The sequence below is a fragment of the Nymphalis io genome, chromosome 1, assembly GCF_905147045.1.
Source record: "Nymphalis io chromosome 1, ilAglIoxx1.1, whole genome shotgun sequence".
NCBI lineage: Eukaryota > Metazoa > Arthropoda > Insecta > Lepidoptera > Nymphalidae > Nymphalis > Nymphalis io.
Window position 1 is genome coordinate 11,416,013 of NC_065888.1, and position 22,845 is coordinate 11,438,857.

General features: G+C 30.7%; 3 protein-coding genes across 10 annotated transcripts in view; 1 reads left to right on the top strand and 2 right to left on the bottom strand.

Annotated features, from left to right (window-relative positions):
* Positions 1-619: 619 nt before the first annotated feature.
* Positions 620-5,625, bottom strand: LOC126772641 (trans-1,2-dihydrobenzene-1,2-diol dehydrogenase-like). Of its 2 annotated transcripts, XM_050493038.1 has the most exons (7): positions 5,557-5,625; positions 5,204-5,239; positions 3,765-3,972; positions 3,135-3,426; positions 2,732-2,978; positions 1,107-1,257; positions 620-946 (listed from the first exon to the last, which is right to left on the bottom strand). In XM_050493038.1, exons 2-7 carry the CDS (start codon positions 5,222-5,224, stop codon positions 843-845), a joined length of 1,023 nt encoding a protein of 340 aa, XP_050348995.1. In that variant the 5' UTR covers positions 5,225-5,239; positions 5,557-5,625; the 3' UTR covers positions 620-842. The 2 variants fall into 2 exon arrangements, with proteins under 2 accessions (XP_050348995.1, XP_050349006.1); XM_050493049.1 differs by lacking the exon at positions 5,204-5,239 and having other exon boundaries at positions 5,557-5,624.
* Positions 5,626-6,141: 516 nt separating this feature from the next.
* Positions 6,142-8,789, top strand: LOC126772423 (FAST kinase domain-containing protein 3, mitochondrial-like). The gene has a single exon (XM_050492797.1). The coding sequence runs from the start codon at positions 6,228-6,230 to the stop codon at positions 8,160-8,162; it is 1,935 nt and encodes a 644-aa protein (XP_050348754.1). The 5' UTR covers positions 6,142-6,227; the 3' UTR covers positions 8,163-8,789.
* Positions 8,790-9,888: 1,099 nt separating this feature from the next.
* Positions 9,889-22,845, bottom strand: part of LOC126772352 (solute carrier family 12 member 6) — a 337,172-nt gene continuing 324,215 nt past the window's right edge. For 2 of the 7 annotated variants that reach the window (XM_050492693.1, XM_050492726.1), the window contains exons 3-21: positions 21,423-21,683; positions 20,990-21,175; positions 20,180-20,415; positions 19,948-20,101; positions 19,681-19,867; positions 19,440-19,596; positions 19,099-19,311; positions 18,831-19,010; positions 18,626-18,745; positions 18,347-18,540; positions 18,089-18,257; positions 17,767-17,956; positions 17,382-17,597; positions 17,056-17,163; positions 16,802-16,855; positions 16,013-16,156; positions 14,995-15,158; positions 13,979-14,118; positions 9,890-13,706 (exon numbers count right to left, since the gene is read on the bottom strand). In XM_050492693.1, coding sequence (XP_050348650.1) covers positions 13,615-13,706; positions 13,979-14,118; positions 14,995-15,158; positions 16,013-16,156; positions 16,802-16,855; positions 17,056-17,163; positions 17,382-17,597; positions 17,767-17,956; positions 18,089-18,257; positions 18,347-18,540; positions 18,626-18,745; positions 18,831-19,010; positions 19,099-19,311; positions 19,440-19,596; positions 19,681-19,867; positions 19,948-20,101; positions 20,180-20,415; positions 20,990-21,175; positions 21,423-21,683 — 3,165 coding nt within the window. In that variant the 3' untranslated portion in view covers positions 9,890-13,614. Of the gene's footprint in view, positions 13,707-13,978; positions 14,119-14,994; positions 15,159-16,012; positions 16,157-16,801; positions 16,856-17,046; positions 17,164-17,381; positions 17,598-17,766; positions 17,957-18,088; positions 18,258-18,346; positions 18,541-18,625; positions 18,746-18,830; positions 19,011-19,098; positions 19,312-19,439; positions 19,597-19,680; positions 19,868-19,947; positions 20,102-20,179; positions 20,416-20,989; positions 21,176-21,422; positions 21,684-22,845 lie in introns of those variants that run through there. The other 5 variants (XM_050492701.1, XM_050492719.1, XM_050492709.1 and 2 more) reach the window with 5 other exon arrangements.

Consider the following 22,845-nt stretch of genomic DNA (forward strand, 5'->3'; position numbering starts at 1 on the left):
GTTTACGTTTAATTTTTGAAAAAAATAAATCGGCTGTCACACCTGTTTATAAGTCAAAATCTTTATTGAATATACAAACATTACACTTATTTATTGATTATCAAAAAATATATCACCGGTTCAGAAAATAAATCCGTCCATTCGCTGAGTTTATCGTATATCATGTGCAAGTAATGTTATATAAATTCTCTATTATTATTATAGCCTCTTTATTTCCATAATGAATAATACATTGAACAAGTATATGCATAATGTCATTAAATTAAAATTTCAATCATAATAAACAATTTCGATGTATATAAATTTTAAATGATAAATAAATTAAAAAGAATCAAAATTAAAAAAATCAAAATTAATTGTTATAAATCATAAATCATTATGGACCCCTCTACGGGTAAAGGCCTCCTCCATTTTGCTCCACATCTGTCTGTCTTTTGCTTTGGTGATAAATTCTCTATACGTACAAGTAAATTATAATATTTTAATATAAAAGGTCGACAACGTCGTATCTAACAATTAGCATCCAATCATGTTAATAAATTGTAAGTAGTTCGAACGCACGCAGAACACTGCAATCGATAAAAATAGTATTCAATCGTTTGTAAATAAAACATTCGAGTACAATAAATTAGCGTATATTTTTATAATATATAACATTATAATACGTGTCACAACACACTTGAATCACAGTTTGTTGAGGTAAATACTGTACTTGTACGGTAAACATGATTTATGGAATTTAAATTTCTATATCTGTTCTCTCAATCACATCGTATCCACCGAGTCTATCCTAAATTTATACTATACTGGCATTTATTTAATTTGAACTTTATTTCAATATACTAAAGTGCATTATCGAGTACTCCCAATTGCGCCCTCATTGTGTCACTCAGCTTTGATAGAAGGATACTCTCGTCTAAATTCATTTTCGGACTTTCTAGCAAACCTGGAAAGAGCATTTTAATATGAAATTAGATGTATTTTAATTAAAAAATCGGATCTCCGCATTGGAGCTCCAGAAAAGATTTTTTTAAGCTTGGGCCCTTTTAATACTATGTTAATATATATGTATGAGTATAAGTATGATAGTTTGTAGATATATGTACCTTGGCTGATACAATCCCAGCATTCCTGTATTTCATAGCTCAGACCCGCACTGTTATGAAAGTGGAATTTATATTTGCCTTTCGGTAAAGTCCATTCCGTAATGTTGGCCGCTGATATGTGAAGAATAGTCGGGCACCAGAAGTAGTCCAACTAGAAATAAAACAAATATTTACATCGAATTTCTACTAGGTATAATATTTTTTATCTACTACACAGTCCGAGTCCTGGGTCAGATTATTAAAACTCATTGTATTTTTTTTCGAGTTTACAGTAGCCGCTCTGAGTAAGGAGTTTGTAATTAAATTGCTATTCCAACGGACATATGTGTTTGTCAATGGTAATAAAGACTACATATGTGTTTGTAAATACGCACATAAATACTTACTTATGTACTATAATATCTTTTGTGCAGTTGTTAGTCTTTGAGATTGAATGGTGTTAGTGATGCTAATAAGATCAAAAGTTTCAGCAGCCACAGTAATGAGAAGACTTATATTTTACTTAAACCTAACTTATTATTTAAATTCATATAGTCTATTTCAACCACGAGGCGGGAGGCGTAAAGACATATAAACATTTTAAGATCGCGAATACTATGATTAATTGTATTATAAATAAAGGTATGTTAACCAAGTACTGTTTGTAGTGCACAATATAAAAGAGCTATTAGCAAATCGCATGGAATACGTAAATCCAAATTTTACTCCTTTTTAGATTGGAATAAAATAATAATTCAATTCACTGCTTTTCAATGTTGCCGCATTACAAATCCGTCACAACTCTATTCGATAATATTTACTTTTAAAACAAATTATTCTAATTGTTATTTGCTGATAGATACTATTTATGAAAAGTAAATACTGAAAAGACTGAAACATATGTGAAATATATTAAATAATTTACAAATAAGTTACGAACTATTACTTTTTATATTTAGAACAAGAGTAACATAGAATTCTTAATGGTCCGATAACAAAAGTAATTACAATGAATATGAATGTGTTGCTCGTGATGTTTGCAAACTTTTGTACAGTTCAGTGTCAGAGTCGACCTAATAGCTCAACGGTATACATGTGTGATGCCAACTTAGATATTGACATATATATTTTTTTTGGAATTGGAACAATTTAAAAAATATGAAAATTTGTAATAAGCACAGGCATTGCTAATATTGATTAAAAACTCTTAACTATAGAACAAAGATACATCTTAGACTTGTTAATTATATTTATTAGAAGCGAATGTAAGTGTATTATATCGAGAATATTTTTACTAAATTATTTTATATAACATATATTCGTATTTCGGTATATTCCATTTTAATAGTATTTTAATTTTGCGATTATATTAATGTTTATTAATAACTGCCAAACTACGTAAATTTTTAGTTGATGTTTATCAATCACTAAATTTTAATAAATATTTAACTTACTCTATCACTTAAAATTCACATATATACATATAAATCGGCTTGAATCTATCCGGTCGTGTCTGATAGCCTTCCCATTGGATTAACAATGTGATCGAACAGAGATTGAAGCTGTGTTTGCACACACTAACATATCTCTTTTTTTATTAAGAATTGATGAATTTTAACTAAGCGCGTAAATTAAGTATAACTTACCAAAATTGTTCCCTTGGTTCCCGTAAGCTCAGCTCTGTTGGCCATCGTCGCTCGTGTATGAGCCGCTATAGTCGCAGTCTTTCCGTCTTTGTACTTTAAGGCACACGATATAGACTCGTCGACGCCGGTCTTACTCAAGTGTCCCGTGCACATGATGTCCGCTGGGGGCTCCTTGTACACGAATTGCAAAAGTTGTAACATGTAAATACCCAAGTCCAGCACCACGCCGCCGCCTAAATCTTTCATTCTGAAATTATTTATGGTTCTATTAACATTATGAACTTATGAAGAAATGATTTGCCATTAATATTAAAATGAACGATATGTCATAAAGTAAAATATGTTAAACAAAGCAAATAAACCAGATAGATAGAAGTAGAGTAGGAAAATAAAAAAGTCTTACAAGTTCCTCTCAATGTCGTTAATTTCAACCCCAAACTGTATGTTTATATGATATATGTCTCCAAGACCACCACTTGCAATGTGCTTGTCTAAAGCATCGTAAGCAGGAAAGAACCTCGACCACATCCCTTCGAGTAGAAAAAGTTTTTTTTCGCGCGCCAAGTCCACCAGACATTTTGTCTGTTTGTATGACATACCCATAGGTTTTTCACACAATACATGTTTACCGTTCTCTAACATTATTTTTGCTACATCGAAATGCTGTAAATTAAGAACGCTGACGAAAACTATGTCTGAAAATAAAATTTGACATGCCAGAAAATTAAACCAAAATAATTAAGAAAGAACGAAAGATAAATGATAATAATTGTAAGGTAAATAAATGATGCTACCATAATTCGTGTTAGTATTAAAAATAAACGAAATCGGACCAGCATAGCAATAAAAGTCCACTAAATGTATGTGATGTTAAGGAAAATTAGAATTGCCTTTGCGCCGCTGATGTTAGCCCCGCGAGGAATGACTGATAAGGAGCAGGAAAAGTAGGATGTTAATTTGGTGTGTCCGGAATAGGAAATATTATACAAAATGTACATATTGTATGCAAGAGATGATAAAGCACTTAACATACCAACGTCGGCGTCGCCTGCAATGGCTTCGTAACCTTCATAGGCCGTGTCGATATTGTGGAGCGTGGCCAATCTGTGAACACGATCTAGGTCTTTGCCGGCGATGGCAACGACCTTGTGTTGTTCAGCCGGCAAGGATGCCATTGCTGTCAGGAAGTCGTGAGTGATCATACCCACTCCTGCTATCCCCCATTTTAATTGTTTACCCATCTAGAATAGTATTCAACACTAATGATAACAACACACTATTCTTGTATATATTATGATGCCCCTATTTAATTATCGAATTTCTTATGATAACGTAAACTTTATATTGATAACACTTGTATAAAAATGTTTATAACATTTCAAATGAGAGTCAGCTTGGAACAAGCTGAATATGCAATATGGGAGAGTTCTAGACAGTTGTGCGGTTATATGAAATTCAATATGCAATTTAGCACTTACATAACAACTGTAACCTAATACTGCCTCAATTGGCTTTTATGTAAACACTTATTATAAATGTAAAAACAAGTACATATAATAAAAAAATTGATAAAAAGAACAATTTCTTATCAAAGATAAATAAATAATAATCTTGGAGCCTCTTATCTGTGTTACATGTTACATTATACTGTGATTTGTACCATAGAATAAGCTATTTGTTAGGCCTTGTATATTAATGTCCTCTGTACATAATTGCTACCAATAAAAGAGAGCATTTCAATTGGTCAAGTACCTTGATTAGCAATTGTTAGTATTATTTATGACATTGTTTGGTATATCTGTAACAATGGTTGTTTATGATACTTTTATGAGAATTGATGTTTTGATGATTAATGTTATATAGTTATAATAAGTTAGATTTTTTTTATATAATTACGAGATCTAAACTAAAATGAAAACATATCCCTTAAAAAATAATATTTCAATTTATTTTCTTTTTAAAATTTTATACATTTGTATGCTTTTTTTAGGCGGCATTAAAAACAAAAAACCCAAATTCTTTATTCAAATTCACTCTTATAAACAATTTTGAATAGTTATTTTATAGTGTTACATTAAATTTAAAAGTACCATGGGTTCATAAAGGACTTTATGGAGAAGAACTGTCGAGAATCTTAGTATGTTTTATTTTGCAATTCAAAAGTGGGTATGCTAATTAAATACAATTAACAAATACTTACTATGGAGTAAGTATATCATCCCTTTATCATTCTATTATACATATCATTATATTGTAATATGCTATATTTTTTTATCATGTGTGTGTTAGATAAAATTAATTATATATGTGGAATTTTCAAATTACTATTTTTTTTTAATATGTAATTCCTTATGATGAGTATAAAATAAAACAATAGATTCATAATTGTATCTTAGAATCATAAATTATATTTAAAATAATTAGGAATTATTAAGAAATGTTAATTCATTTTAATTATGTTTGTTAACTTACAATTTTTGTTTGTTCTGGCATATTTTTGTCTTATTTCTGTAATGTAATATAAAGCTAAGTAATTTATTCAGTAGAACATAATGTTTTTTGTGTTTACAACTTCAATTAAAATTACATATTTTAAAAAGTCAATAGATTAAATATTGAATTTAAATACGATGTAAATAAAATCAATTTTGGTACTTATTTAAAGACACTGAGTAAAATAAAATTATTTTACCTTTAACAAAATTAGTTTAAAAAAATGTATATTTAAAAGTATATATATTGAGAATAGACATTTGAAGCAATTATATAAGTTAAGAAAATATTCCATTATATTTAATTTATTATAAGTTGAAAAATTTACATACCTAGTTTAAATAAAAGAAGTTACTACGAAGTACTTATTATAACTCACAACTATCATCACAAGAGATCACGAGACGACTGACAATTGACAAATTCAGAAATGGCATGTTTATGACAAATAGACATTAGAAATCACTGGCGAAGTTATCTGTGCCATCTTTGTAGTAGCATAAATAAAGTTGTTTGGTAAAATTGAAATGTATGTTTTTGTATTTTGTATAAGATTGATTTGTGTTAATGATATTACACATGTAAAAGTGCATATTGTTGACGAAAACTGCGATTTCGTAACAGCATTTCCCTTTTGAATCGCAATTCAATATCACCATTGATTAATATGGCCAATGAATATTGTCTGTTTCATTATAATGAAAACATTAAAGATGTCGACAAAATATAAACATATTTTTTATAAATAACAATGCAGCTTGCATTGTTATTTTATAACGTTTAGAAAAAGAACTCTAAAGACTGACAGGTTTGTGTAGGTACACCGTACAATACTTTGGGATAAAAAACTGCATCTTGACAGAATGTTTTGACAGTAAAATATTTTTGTTATGACCGATGACGTTTTATTGACAAAATGCATCAATAAATAATGTCGTAGTTACATTACATTTTTGTTTCTCTTCTTAGAATTATTATTTGCTTGCTTACATTTCTATAAGAAATGTCATTTATTTTGTGGCGATCGTATTCAAAAGCAAGAAACAATGTTTTATCATGTGCGAACAATTGCAATTCGCTTTCATCGATATACACTTATTTTACTCGTACGTTTAGTGACGAGAAATTTTATGATCCCGAATTTAGCAACAGCACGATTTTAATTGAGAATGGATTCAATGTACATGAATTACCAGTGGTTGTAAGAAAGTTGAAAGATCTAACTGATTTAAACGTACCTCCATCGTCAGAAACTCCACGGGTTTCAAATGATTCTCTCGGTTATCATCTCATACAAGAAGAGTTTAAGCAATGTATGGATTTACGTGAAGTTTTTTCTTTAATAACAAAATGTACTAAAATTACTCCAAATATTGCACTGGGAGCTATTGAAAGGATATATGACTTAGAAAAAGATGGAAATTTGTATGTGCCAAATACTGAAAATATTCATATTAATTTTGCTAAAGGTGCTATATTAGAAAAATTGTTAAAAGTTGTTATGAAAACTGAAGATACCCAGACAATACTTAATGTACTCAGGACAACATCCATTGTCATGGAACCTCATAAACACAAGTTTTGCGAAGAGTTATTTTTACGAGTAATTGACAATAAGTTAACTTTAGAACAATTGTGCGACTTTGCATTGTTCCTTATTAAAAATAATAATCAACAAAAATATTCAGAAACTATTGATAAATTGTGGGTTGGATTTGTTGATAAAGAAAAAGAGATTAATGAAACTAATATTGTCCATATATTTGCAGTTTTGCCAGGATTAAAAGCCAGCAAAAAGACTATTGTAGCATTACTAGAAAATAAATTATCTGAATTGTGGTGTAAAATTAAGGTTCCGGCTATGCAAGAAATTATTAATATTTTCATTAAAGAGAAGTACTTTTCACTGCAGTCATTCCCTGTTTTGGGACATTGGTTATATACTAATATTCATGCTTTAGATGATGATGAATTATTAGATATTATTACAAAGTTCACTCGGCTTAAATACACAGATCATCAAGTTGAGGCAGCCGTTGAAAAGTTCTTGAAACATAAAGGATCAAAGATCAAATCACAGGTTTTGATAATTAGTATTTTGAATTACTGCATGCAGTTTCAATTGTGCAATAAACATATTCTCAATGTCTGCAGTCAATATTTTTTAAAGAATATAAAACAGGTGCCATCCAGTTTTTTAAAGTCTTTTATATATCCATTTGGATATTTATACTCAAGTCCTAGTCCTGAGTTTTGGATGTCAGTGGAAGATGTACTTCTGGATAATTGTTACAAAATTAATACTGATGATCTAAGCTCAATTATTCTTTCATACATATATTGTGGTCAATACCCATTAAAGTTGGTATACAAAATATTTAGTCCAGAATATGTAGCCAAAGTAAATAATAATGATGTCTTAAAGAAGCTTCATTTAATTGATACCGCCTTATCATTAGAGTGTAAAGAATATTCTGGTCCATTGTTACCCAAAGATCAATGGTTTAAACCAGTGTTACAAGACTGTAGAATAAAAAATATTGTACATAAAATTAAGGAAAATATTTTGTCTGTGATTAGTGGATCTATGGAATTATCAACAGCTATTGTATTGCCAAACTATTGTTCTGATGAAACATACTTAATTGATGTGATGTTGCACCCAGCTGGAAAAGACAATAACACTTTTAACTGGAAATCTCCAACTATAAGAAATGGTAGTGTAGCCATTCTAATACATTTGCCTGACCATTATTGTTTTGATTGTGACCAGTTAATAGGTCCTCAGAACATGAAGATAAAGCAATTAAAAATATTGGGTATCAAAGTAGTAAGTTTGAAATACACATTACTTAGTAAGTTTTATACATCTCATGATACAGTGTCACTTAGGAAATATCTCGCTGATAGAATAAACAATGCTGAACCTTGCTCATAAAATAATCTTGATTATAAAATAAGCTATATATGTAAGTGAACAGGGATTATATAAAATGATATGTTTATATAATTATACAAAATACATTTAAGATGATTACTATTATATGTTCATGTTACACTAATTATGTTATGTTTCATAAGATAAACTAAGGTTCACATAATAAGTGTCAATTTTGCTCTTTTAATGTAATTCTAACATTAGAATTAAGTGTAAAGGCAACAGATATTAATAATATGAATTTTATCCATGAAAAATGTAATTTTAAGTTATTTACAAATATGCTTCTTATTCTAAACTGCATGTCACTATGTATAAACAGATACATTGAATAACAAACAAACATTTGTGACAAGTGAATCAAACATGGTCTACAGACCTCTGGCCTGCCAAATAATTATATTGTCTATTTTGATAATTATTATTTTTAAAATGGATAACTGTATAGCTATCCCACTATTTTTTACTAATTCTTGAATTTGTATATTTAGGGTTAAAAATATATTTCATTTTATATTGTTAGAAAAATCAGTTAAAACTAAAAATTTCACTAATTTAAATTGATAGGATATTTGTAAGATTGTATTTTTAAATTATTGTACAATATATATATATATATATATATATATATATATATATATATATATATATATATATATATTTTGCAAAAAATATTTGTAGTTTATAAACTTTGTGATATATCTAAGATTGCACATTTTGGTACAATTTTACTCTTGAAATAAGTAAACTGTTTTTCTAGTCTTGTCACAGTGTTTTGTGCAAAAATTTATATAAATTATTAAAATTATCAAATAATGTTGTAAGAGCGGAAAAAAATGATAATACTCTTGCTTAAATGTCTACTCTTAATTTTATTAAATAGGTTGGCGGACGTGCATTTGGCCCATCTGATAAACTAAAACTAAAGACATTGGCCTCGTAAGAACTATCGACTATTCCTTACATCGCTATGAATTCGAACTAAGATGCTATGTCCCTTGTAAGGTAATATATTTATGAGTGATAAGTGAGCAGTATCTGCCCAGACGGGCTTCCACGCAAAGTCCAAAGCCCGAAGAAAATAAGCTCCATTTTTAACAAGTTACTAGCTGATGCCTAGCTTTCTGTAATCACCAACTGCACACAAACAAGCACAGTTGTACTTATTTTAAACATGATAGGATTGTGATACATGTCTCGGCAGAATAGTTATGTTCAAATACAAGTTAAAAGTATTTAAGTTTAAATATAAATATATATATATATAATATATATATTTATATTTAAACTTAAATACTTTTAACACATTCATTAAATATATATATATATATATTTAAACTTTGATGATATTTAAACTATATAACATTATTGAGTAATATATAACGTCTGTCTGTTTACACATTTTTTAGTTTAAACTGATGTGTTGATGACTCAGAGGCGGGCCAACTGTCGGGACGGCAGGCGATTCGCAAGCGATTTCATGACGTCCCCCGACGAGACCGATGGGTACCGCTGGTTTTTTAGTGGGTATTCGGGCGCCTTTAGCGCCGACGAGTCCCACAAACATATAAATGAATTTTCCCAGCGAAAAAAAAGTTTTGACTTATATAACTTTTAGAGACGACAGCGACAACAAATCGAAATGTCAAAATCCATATGAAGCAATATCTTATTAAGTTTTTTTTTTAATTTTCCTGTGACTTAAATAGGGGTGTTAAATAAAGAATTCGTTCATTATTATAATTTATTTTATTATACTCATAACATTTTTTTCCTTAAATTTACTCACTTTCTAATTTACTAGAATTATTATTTGAATAGATAATTATTTTATTAGATAGCTTTTACAGTTGAAAACTTATCTAGTTTTTGATAAATTTGTTGATCAAAATGTTAAATTTAAACAAATCAAAAGAATTTATTCTACATCACTATTTATTTATTTTTTATTTTTGAAACCAACAGGTAATTTGTCTCATAGAACTTTATTCAGAAGTACACAATCATGATATTTGCATCTAGATTTGAGTAAAATCAAATATATTATTTCATTTATTGATAAACATCTAGCTTTTATCAATAAAAGCTATAGCCAGAAATGAATACTCTCTATACTTTATAGCCAAATGGTGTATCACAGCAACTCTAGCTTGAAATATCAAATTTTTAATGAATGTGTTTAAACTTTACGCTGGCTCACAGCCTAAAATCTAAAATAGACAATTTTTATTTATTAAGTTACAAGACACTCGATAGAGTTAGGTATATTTATTAAATGTTTATATTTTAAGTTATCCTAGAAATAGGTATCTTTAAATAGATTGAAAATACAAACACGATGTTTCTTTCTATTTGAAATTTAGATTTATCTATGTGCATTTCATATGGTGTACAAGTATAAACTATTTTAGTCAACTTAGCATTGCTACCACACAATATTTTTTCAAAATCTGTTGTAAATATACCCATAAGTTCATTGAACTTTAAATTGTGTCATGTACTTATGGTAACTCTACTTGGTAGATTCTATGAAGATAATCTCACCGAAAGTAATTTTTTTAGATTATATTTGAACTTTGGCACATAACAATGGTGAACTTAATGCGGTCGATTGAAATTTTTATTTCTCGTTATATACTTGTCAAATGTTTTATTTTCAATTGCTTTTTTAAATTGCAAGTGCAAATTGTATAAAGGAAACGACATTAAGTTTGAACTAATATCGACTCAAAAATTTATCAGTGCCTATTAATAGGCATAAAACAGTTTAATAGATTATTCATAAATATATTTTTTTTGTTTATTGTATTGTAAAATGAAGATATGTCAACTATAATATTATAATGATTCTATATATTTTATATCACTAAGTGATGAAGAACACATCCACGTATATATGCTTTACTATTATAATCTTTTAAAGAATCCGTTAAATATATTGAAATTTAGATATAGATATAATATCTACTTAATTTTATTAAGTGAAATCTGTTTATGCAATCCTCAAGTACCATTCCATTATGAACATCACAAAATGTATCACGATAAAATCACGGCACAAATATCTACAAGCACACTTTTTTTGTAGACAATTTATGGTCGTCATTCATTCTTCCTTCACATTGTCTATGAAATAATCGAAAATGTTGTGACAGTATCATGCTTTTTAAAAAAGTACATTGTACGTGCGACATTCGTTTTTCAATCGATATATGCCACGTGAAGAATATGCACTATTCAGTTTCGAAGCATTTAATAAAAATGCAAACGTTAAAAAGTTCATAGTAATAAATGTAAAAGCTGTTATAATTATCATTATAATCTGTCACTAACATTCGTCGATTTTTGTTTTAGTTACAAGTACTTTGGGGCAGTTTTGTTGTTGTATGTATGTAGTTAAATACATAGAAGTTTTATATACTAAAAAAAATATAAAAATATCAAGCATTCTGCAACTTATATAAGGTGTATTATTTACGATAAATAATCAAGTTTTGTTAAAGTATGCAATAATCGATATTATTTCTGTCAATGTAGTTAATTTTTGCGTAGAGCTTATAAGTAGTTCGGTCGACATAACAATTTAATACTGTATGATACAGATAAATATCCAGGTGAATGTAAAGGGGTACATATACAAATAAGACGTTATGTACCCATTTCTCAAATCAGCGTTACTGCCATCAAAGATTTTTAATGTCTATAATTCAGAGGATTTCATAATTAATCTAATTACGTTTATAGTCTAATATTCGCAAAATTGATCATGCACTATACTTATCTATCTTTCAATCAATCTAATTTACTATTATTATGAAGTTTCGAATGATGAATTAATTTAGAATTAACTACCTAATCGCTTAAGGACTAGGAATTACAACATCGATTTCTATTTGGCAGTAACCTAATACTCGTTACATTAATTTCTTATATAATGACATCAAAATCAAAAATTGACAATTTTACTTGATTAAGTATAGTAGATTTTTTTCCGAGTCATATTAGAAATAAGTAAAGATTCTGTGTGACTCGCCTTTTTCAATTATCTGAAATAAGGCGTTCCATAGTACTTATTCATTTAAAACTCGCTTAACTAACATTGACGTTGGTACTTACAGTATGCATTTAATACCTGTCACTAGCAAGTATAAAGGTGAGAAGAAATTGTTACATTACATTGTACTCAGCGCAAAGTCGTTTCCAATAATGACAAATTTATATCAGTAATTACTTATAGTATTACGAACGTTTCTTAATAGTAGGCCTTATATATAACTAAGAATCTTGACAAGGATCATAGTCCTTTAAGTCGTTATATATAAGAAGAATTATAATTTTCTTATGAATAAAACACCCATTTTGTAAGTATATGGGTGTCAATTACATTATAATAGAGATGACACAAACATTATATAAATGATCACAGTAAGAAATCAGCTAACTACGCGAATGTGCGTAATAATTTTTATGTTTCGACGTTATGACTAAAAAAATTAAGGAAAAATCGAACAATTGTTCTACTTAACTATAGAAATGAATATACATACATATCCTATAAAATATACATAGTGTTTGTTATAAATCTGAAATATAATGATTTTTAAAATTATAATTTGAATATAACAATTTAAAAAAAATAGTAGACAAAATGTTGACAAATTTCCATCGTCAATTTTCAAATGACTAGACTAGTGTCTCTAGAATGATCCGGGAAGTAAACATTTAAATTTCATTAATCTTCAGTCCCATGTTATATTTAACTTGAGCAGACAATATTCTTAGAACAAAATAACTATTTACAAAGTTAATTTAATTTAGATAAAATATTCCATGATTGTAAATTATCTACAATTTCATCAACATTATAAATGTTATTATTAAAAAAAAAGAGATACAGTAAAAATCTTTAGAGGCGTGTCGGTAACTTTAGTCAGAGTCCCACTTAAAACTAATCTAAAAAATAACAGAACAAACATCGAGCTAACCTAGGTTCAGGCTCTTTAAGATTCACGAATATTTCACACATATGTATGTATACAACAGTGAATATATTTTTATTAATTAAATCACCACTAAGCATCAAATGTAACAAAATTTAGATCTAATCTAACATTTACACGTCAAACGAACTTTAATATAATATAATTTTAGTAGTCGTAAGTAAATACGATATTTTACACAAACGAATTATTAAACATAATATTCCGACTGCCCTTCGATCATCCGCGGCAGGTTTATTATGCGATTGTTAATTTTACATAACGATCAACAAGACGCGAACTCGATCCATTTAAAGAACCTTTAAAAACAGAGTATGAAACATTTACGAACATATCACGTAGATTTTTGTAAATTGCATTCGAAGGCGCGAACTTTTGCACTGATAGTTCAACATATATTCCTGTAGTAAAAAGATTAATATTACGGAGGCGAGAGTATATGCGGTGCGCGTTCACGAGTAGATGGTGATCACTTCGCGTCCTCCTCCACGCACCATCAGCACCTTCTCTAGACCCTCTGTCAACACCTCCAAGAACTCCATATCTGCAATTTTAAAAGTTTATATGAGTGATTTTTTTTCTATTTTAAGCCGGGATGGTAGTAAGCACAGTGGCACGAAGACATGAATCTTAATCGAATATAGCGGGTTCGAACCTCGGGGCAAGCATTATCTCGGCAGCTATCTCGGCCTAAGTTGCGTGTCATCATGTATAATAGCTTCTTTAGCAGAAATATATATTTTAGTTTTTATTAAAAATTGTTCATAATAATAGTCCTGTATTCATGAAAATAAAGTAAATAACTTGCAAACGTACAGTTAGATTCCCTCTCGAGTTTGGTGTCGCGTGGCGGGCCAGGTAGGTTCAGTATGACTAGTTGTGCGTCATGTGAGCGCGATACTATCACCTCGTTCAACTTCACAGCAGTGTGCATTCGTCGAACAGTGCCCTCGTCACTGTATTAAAAAAAAATTAGTCGTAGTTATTATGTTATGGGAGATACGTTTTTTTTGCAATTCCCATTTATATTTATATTATAATTAGTACTATTCTTATTTGCCCCTCCAATTGAACGTACCTATAGCTTTGGCGACAATTGCCCAAGAGGTTAGGATCGCACTTTTACATTGCTATTTATTATATTTATATATTTTACATTCCGTAAACCATTGCGCTATTGACGCTTTAGTTTTATTTCTTAATAGTAATTTAGTACTATTAGGAAGGGAGATGGATGTATTAGCTACCTGTGTGCCTAATCCGAGTTTTTTTACTTATTTTATACCAAGGACGTTAACTGTGATTTGTTTGAAATCAATTATTGTCACTAGACGGCGCTGTTTTCATTCCATAAAAAAGGCGGCTTTACGTTACCGAATAAGAAAAAAACTCTCTGTAAGAACTCCTTGCATTATCAATGCCTTGCTAAATAATGGTATAAGTATTTGTATCCACTGTTCTTGTAATAATACTACGGGTTTAATTTGTCGGAACTTGGTAGAGGAATGTGGTACTTACCTAAGGTGTAGCACAAAGCCACCAGTAAGTTTTATATAAGATAGGTTCTTACTGCGTACAGACTTAGTAAAGACAGACAGACGCGGCGAGGGAGACTTATAATAATAAAATTATGATGTCAGTCTGACTGGTTTAAACAGATTTTATTATGTGCTTAATAAAAAAATTATAATAACATGTAGTGTGATGGTGATAATATTAAGTAACAATTTGAAGTAAATTACTTTTAAAAATCGTTGTGTAAATTGCACTCGTAAATATTTAATTAGTATTGCTCATTAATTAAAATAAAATAAACATAAAGTTCAACTTACGGAGTTATGTTGGGCATGTTGGGCTTGGGGTTACCCACGTCGCCGTTGGGGTTGCCATCCTTGTGCTTCTCGCCGTCAGGTGGCGGCGACTCACACTGCGAGCGTTCATCGGGCGAGTCCCACATTGAATCGATTATGTGCAACAAACTACTTCGAAATTCGTCCTAATATTTACCCCAATTTTTTCATCGTTCCATTTCGAAATTTCGTTTAAATTTGGTCGTATCGCGTACCGAGCGTTGCACATGACGGATTCAAGGCGAATGAAACACGGGATGTCATATATTATTTAAATTGTAAAACGATCACTGACTACTGACATTCAAACATCCACTCTTAGCTAATGTGGTATGAGAAACTAAAGTGAACAAATCAATGTGAATGAACTAATTGCAAACATATGACCACCGTGTGTAAATTCGCTAGGACTCTTTATGATTAGCGATATCATGCATAATTCGACCAACATAATCATAAAAATAAAATGATTAGGCAGTGCAGAATTATCGATATTACATTTTCTTTATATTTGTTAATGACTTTGTTCGTTTATTGTAAACAATATTTAATTGCTTTCAACAATTGAATAAAGTCGAATTTTAATATTTATGTGGTTATATATTTATTGTTAATATTAAAGTTTAATGTGCTTTAGCTCGGTGTGAAATAAAATATAAATAAAAACACAAAAAATAAAAATATGAAATAATAAAACGCTGCGATTGATAGAACACGAAAAAGCAAATGATTAGTTTTTGCTTAAGAATTTGGGGATTTTTTAACAAATTTTCAGGTCTGCCTTTTTATTTCGAAAAGAAAAAAAAAGGAATTATGATTCAGGTAAACCCATTCATATCCTTAGATTAAAATAAATATATCTGATCGCATTTATCTCATGTTAACTGTATTAATTACCACAATATTAATGTGGATTTTTAAGTATTTTTGCAACCTATCTCACATTCAAGAGTGTAATTACAGCTAGCGTACCACATATATTTATGTTATTTACAATCACCTTTTCATCCTTGTCTTTGTCATCGTTCTCAGCAAGAGGAGGAGATGGTGCATCATCAGGGGCAGGATCGGAGCCTGGTTCAGCGAAACGGACCTTGCTAGCAGTCTTGATATCCGCATGGTGGTGGTCAACTATAGCTTGTACCTATAAAAAAAATATGTTTAATACTTTTATATTGGAGTTATGAAATAATTACAGTCAATTAAGAGTTTATATAAAAAGACACTACAGAAAAACGTATTTTATTTTTTTGAAAATTTGTAAAGTAGGTCTGGTCTATACACACATGTCTGAACACTTAAATATTGTCTAGAACACGTATTACTAACTTAAAAAAAAAACAATATTTATTTATTTCTAATTTTAAGAAGTGCACCACAGTACGAACAAGAATATTGTGATATGGTTAAAAAATATGTAGAAAATAAATACAGAGAGTTAACACCGAAAGCCAATAAATGTTCAGTGAATGTTAAGCGGTTTAGCATATGGGAAGGTAAAAACAGTTACAAATTAAATGAGTAAAAGAGTCAGGAATGCTTAGCATTAATGATATAGCATAGAAATGAACATAGAAGAATATTAAAATAGGCTAAGAGAACAAAAGCAAGTAGGAAGCAAAGATCAAGAAATCAGACCAGACTCAAAAATGTACCGATAAACAATCGTGAAGCCAGGGCGTAATGATGATATGAAATGAGAGAGCTAATTATAAAATATTAGGGAACGAATAGGTTCTAAAATGCATATTAAAAGTGGACTCGATCGAGGGTAAAGTATCCAGTTTACCAGAGGCAACTTCTCCTCAGCATTTTGTTCACGATAGTCCACCAAATTTTGCATCTGTATCGGCAGCGATAGACAAACGGCATATTAGTTATTTAAAACTTTATACATATTGTGCAGTTATACAAGCCACGCTTCATTTTTACAAATACATAGCACATGTAATAAATACACAGCTAATATGAAAATTTTAGCTTTATATCCACAATGATTTTAGTGATTTATATTAAAGTTTTAACTATTTTGTTTCAACTTACCATTCCGAGAGTTTCCTTCTTGTTAAGTCTGAGTTCCCGTAACATTTGATTGCGTTGTTCCATCATCAAGGTTCGTTCGTAAGTATAAGCGCTTATATCGCTGTCAGTCTGTAATTTTAAAATAGTAGTTATGATCACCTTTGTATATTATTATTATCAATTTGCGATTTTCAAGCGAACGACAGCTAATCATATTAGAAGAATAAGTATGACATCATAGTATGATGATAGTTCAATATTTTAACTTTAATGTGAACTAATCGTAAGTAGTATATTACATTATTCTGGCTTATGATTGTCTTATGGCTATTATATATCTTAATTACCATTTCAACTACTTCAACTTCTGCTTCCAGACGTAGTTGATAGAGGAACATCTTAAGGTCTTTTTTCATTTGAATAGAATTATCTTCAATCTGGGCAACAGTGAAAATACGCATCTTGCAGTTTTTCCATGTACGGTGTTGTTTTAGGAGGAATGGGAGTAACATCAGCATGCCACCATCGTGAACGATCCACCAAATATCAATATTACCAGACACCTACAAAAATTATCAATATTATTATAGTTTCGTTAGCGAAACCACAAAGAAAGTCTAGTTATTTATTGTACCCTTGTTATTGAAATGAAAATCTTTCTTTAAAATTGTCTATCATATGTTGATGATTTAAATTAATAATATTCATACAATGAAATAATGAAAACTATACCTTCTCAGTAGAGTCAGGGAAGAAGTTGATCCCCTTGGGCACCAACATTGCCATTCTTGCGGCCGTGACAGCTCGTACGGTGTGTAAGAATACTTGCCAAGTGCGCTCGTCTTCCGATTGTCGCCATCCATAGGGCCATCCCACAATCACCGTATTGGGCTTTAATCCGCCGAGACCAGTTGTTTGAACGCTGATATTGCGTGTAAGAAAATAATATTAAATCATTAAGTACATATATAAAAAATCCAAAACGCATTGCGTGTTCCTAATACTATTATATTTTTGGAGTACTTCTGTAAAATTATATTAAAAATACACGTACAAGTGACTTAAGCCATCAGCAATACTGTGAGATACAAGAACATCAACGAATCCTTTAACTTTTTCTTCATCCATGCACTTGCGTAAATTCTGCCTAGCCGAAGATGCTTCACCTGCCCGTCGTGTAAAGTCTCCACCCAAGACCGATACGCACACCGTAAGGCCTTTACCTATAGTTAATTTGAGACATATATTTATTATTAGGTATAAAATACTTCAAATTTATTTTCTGAGTCCAAAAGATGTGTGTGTGCCTTACCAGCTTTCAGTTGACTGGCAAAGGCTAGCATTTTACGATATTTGGGACTGAGTTCATCATTCAGTTTCGCAAGTACAAGAACTTGTGGGCGCCAGTTCTTTGTATGCGGAGGACCCTGTTCAAGACGCAATAAGGAGTAACGAGCAGCCGACAGAGCTAAACCACGTAGTCCATCACCCCATTCTTTCTCGGCACTGTAAAATGTCAAAATATTAACTTATAGTTGTAGTACTTTTTATTTTTAATAATTTATAAGAATCATATTTTTATGCATCTTACCCTCGATACTCAATATATTTGTAGATAAGTCCAGCCATACCCATAGCGATGAGAGCGTAGAACCATGACGTCATAAACATGATAGAGATGCACAACGTTAGACCAGCAAGAGAAAGGGACCTCGAATTTTTAAAATAAAAATATGTTTAGTTCTAACGATATATTCAAATTAACTAAATTTTAGAAATACAATAATTTAACTTACCAATGATAGTATCGGAATCTTGGACGCCAGTTGGGGGTTTTTAGCAATGTTTGTAAGGCGCATGCCAAGTTCACAAAACCGTAGCACATGAGGAAAAACATCGAAAGTAGCGGAGCGAGGATATCGACGTTGCCGAGTAAGATGCCGCACTGACAGATCAACATCGTTAAAAGTAAAGCCCTGTGGATTTTTTTTATTAGAAATATTTTTTTGTTTTTTGTAGGCATGCTATTTCAAATATTTCGTTTGTTTAAAATAAAATTGTAACCTAGTAGGTTCGCCTCTGCTCGAAGAAACGGCAAATGGAGCTAGAAACGGTATGATTTCATCTTTGGCTATTGCTTGAAGTAAGCGCGGAGCTCCAGTCAAAGATTGTAATCCTGCACCAAGCGTGGAAAGAAACGATCCAATCAAAATAACCCATTGGTTTGGCCATGCCATATTAGCCACGACAAGTTTTCCACCTATAGATTGACCAAATCTGAAAAAAAATAAAAGAACTAACTAGATTAAAAAATAAAAAAGTTAAAAATGGATTGAAAATTATTTCGCAATATCGAACAAGTTGTGGAGCATATAAGACATAAAAAAGAAAAATATTTTACTAACTTGTCACGGAGCAACAAATTATCCACAGTTCCAGCAAAAAGTAGCACACAAGACAAATAAACAGTCGATGTTGTAAGGATAGCGCAGATGGTACCGATAGGAATACTTTTTTGGGCATCAGCCAAATCACCAGAACGATTAGAACCGGCCATAATCCCTAAAGATGACAACAAAAAAAGATTAGTGTAATGTCCTTCTTTTATATTTATCTGATTATACGTATTATCTTTATCTATTATACCTGTTACGGATGGGAAGAATATTCCAATTAAGATAGTAAACGTGGTAGTAAGATCAGCGTAAATTTGGTTGTAGGTAGGGCGTTCCATTTGTTCAATATCATCAGGTTCTTTTCCGTACGCAACATACTGACCAAGTTGTAAAAATGAATCTTGCAAGTTATCGAAAAATACTCCGCTTGACAAACCCTGTTATGAAACAAATAGCAAAGTTACAGATTATGCAATAAAAATACGGTCATGAAATAATGGAAGGTAAGTATAAATACCTTAATGCCTTGAACTACGCTAACTTCATGTGTTTGATAGTAAGGATCGCAAGTATTGTTAGCACAAAATAGTTGATGTAATTCACCGCCGATATCTTTAGTGCAGTTGTCAATATGTATGTCTTTCAATAAGCGCTTCCCAAGTACACACATCCTAAAACGTTTTTTCACGTTAGCAATAACAAGTAAATATAGATAAATATATAACCCAAGTATAGGTTCTTAAGCTTACTGAAGTTTATCGTTTCCGTTAAAGTTGACGAAAATGCCAGCATAGACAGCGGTTATTGAAAGTATGACGCAGGCTAGTGCAATCGTTGCGAATTTATTAACAAACTTCACTCCAACAAACACCACCATGCCCATAATTAGCAGTAGCCCAGTGCCGTACACTCGGAAGTTGTTATACATAGCTTCTGGATCCTTGGTAAAGTCGCCGAATATGGACATCCATGGCGCCATGTACGTCTAGTGATCAGAATATTATATTTTAATTAAAGAAAAATAGTGACGACACAATTGTAATCCTGCATATAAATATATTATATTTTAAAACTATCTTGAAAATCTATAATCGCAATTTAAAAGGTTAGATATGTAAAATAATACATGAATATCTTATAATAGATTTTTTGAATCGAATTCCTCTGCTACGTGTATAGTTTTATGACGTCATAATATTTTACTCTATAGTACGAAGCCCGCCGTTTTATGAGCTTATGCTAAAATATTATAGGGATGATCTGTTTATAGTATTATTTCAGAAAACATAAATTTCATACCATATCTCTAATGCACTCGTAATGCTAACCCGAATAACCACATAAAATACATCACTAGGCGTTATTACGTTTTTTTTCATTAGTTTATGCTAGGCGAAAGTTTATCGAAAGTCAATTCAGTAGTTTCTGATAAATAAAATAATTTAGTAACTCTTTACACAAATGATTAAGTAAATTGTTTAAATATATTTTGATTCATTTGGCATTATTAGAAATGCAACGTAAATATAAGATTAAAGTCATAATAGGAAAGTTCATACCAAAACGATTTCAACAGCTCCAACAATATACATTGCCGCGGCCAGGGTTGTGCCTGTGTAGAATAGCATGCCGACTGCGCCTCCACACTCTGGACCCAACGAGCGCCCTATCATAAAGTATGACCCGCCAGCTGGGACCACCCCATTTGTAGCAATAGCCGACATCGATATCGCAGTAAGCATCGTCTACGAGGAAAAGACTTATTGTACAACAAAACTTGAGTTTGTGATAAGAGGTTTCAGTGTGTTTTATCAAAAAAAATTTTTTTTAATTATTTAATAAATTATAATTTGCTTATTGTCATGTTAATGAAATATTAATTAAAATATATATGGAGACAATAGAAATATTAGTGTAATTTAGATTTTAAATGTATAGGTATATTGAACGTTAGATTAATTTAGTTATAAACGTCAGTTGCATGATACTAACCGTACAACAGCAGATAAGCACAATCAAAAATCCCTGAATAGCTCCAGCGGTACCGACTACCCATGTTAAGCGAATGAAGAGAATGACGCCGAAGATGTTTTGGATGCAGGGAAGGTAGACGCCAATAAGCGTGCCCATGCGCGCTGGTGGTGCCGGCTTGGGAGCATCTGGATCAGCTGCTGATGCAGTGGGAATGGTGTTCGAGTAATCCGCCAGAGAACTAAGGAAAGTGGCCGCTCGAGGTCGATCTTCGATTTCCTCCTGTGATGAGATATAAAAAAAATGTTAGCATTTAACTAATTTTCTAATTTGAAACAAATATATATTACGTACATATCTTCAAATATTAGCAAGTCAGCTTGCAAGTCTTGTATATAATTATAGTATATATAATTTTTTTGTGTATCGCGGAAACGGCTCCAAAGATTTGACTCAAATTTTGTATTTAGACAATTATTACAAAGTAAATATTTTATTATTTTATCATATTAATTTTTTTTATCATATTAATGTAGAGTCCTTAAGTGTTCCGATCATATACTTCTTTTTTTCTTGATTTTCTCGTTGAGACGAGATTTCCCTGAGCTCGACTTTAAAGTGATCGTTTTTTATTCACGGGCTATTTCCATCGCTCACCTTAGACTTTGAAATGGTCCTCAGACCCGGAAACGTTGCTTACATCGGCCTCGTTTCATGTATAAAATACTTATAACTGAGTATGCTTCGGAACGTACTTTGCAAATTGTGTAATATCTTCGAGTGATATCTGTGTACATATTTGTAATGATTTGTACTCAATAATAAATATTATATCAGTATTTTTTATAAGTTACTATATTTATCATTTCTACTAAATTATAGTTTCTACATAAATTTTTGTATAAGTATAATTATGTTATAACGAAAAAAAAAAATATATAAGCAAAAAATAATTATCAAGTAACCACTTTGTCGTCGTTCAATTGGCTAGGAACTAAGATTCCATTCAGACGATTATTACAAAAATAAAACTATAGTTTTAAAACTCAGATTTTTTCAAATACAATATGAACAAGCAGACGAACGAATGAGCCACGAAAAACAAAGGACTTCTATCATAGTCAATGCGCTAATCATGGAATATAAAATGTTATGTTCCATGTGCTTGTTACACTGGCTTACTCATCAATCAAAATGAAACACTGCATTGCTTTTTGGCCATAGAATAACTGGTTAGTGTTCCACCCAGAACCTACCACATTACGAAATAGATAAGATATTATTCGTAATTGAAAACATTTTAAATATGCATGTTATGTGTCTTTATATATATATATATATATATTATGTTTGTTTTACCGAGCATCGATATGATTTCAATTATTCATACGATCATCCTTCGAAAAAACAATACTGTACAAAACTGGTAAAATAGTAACTTATT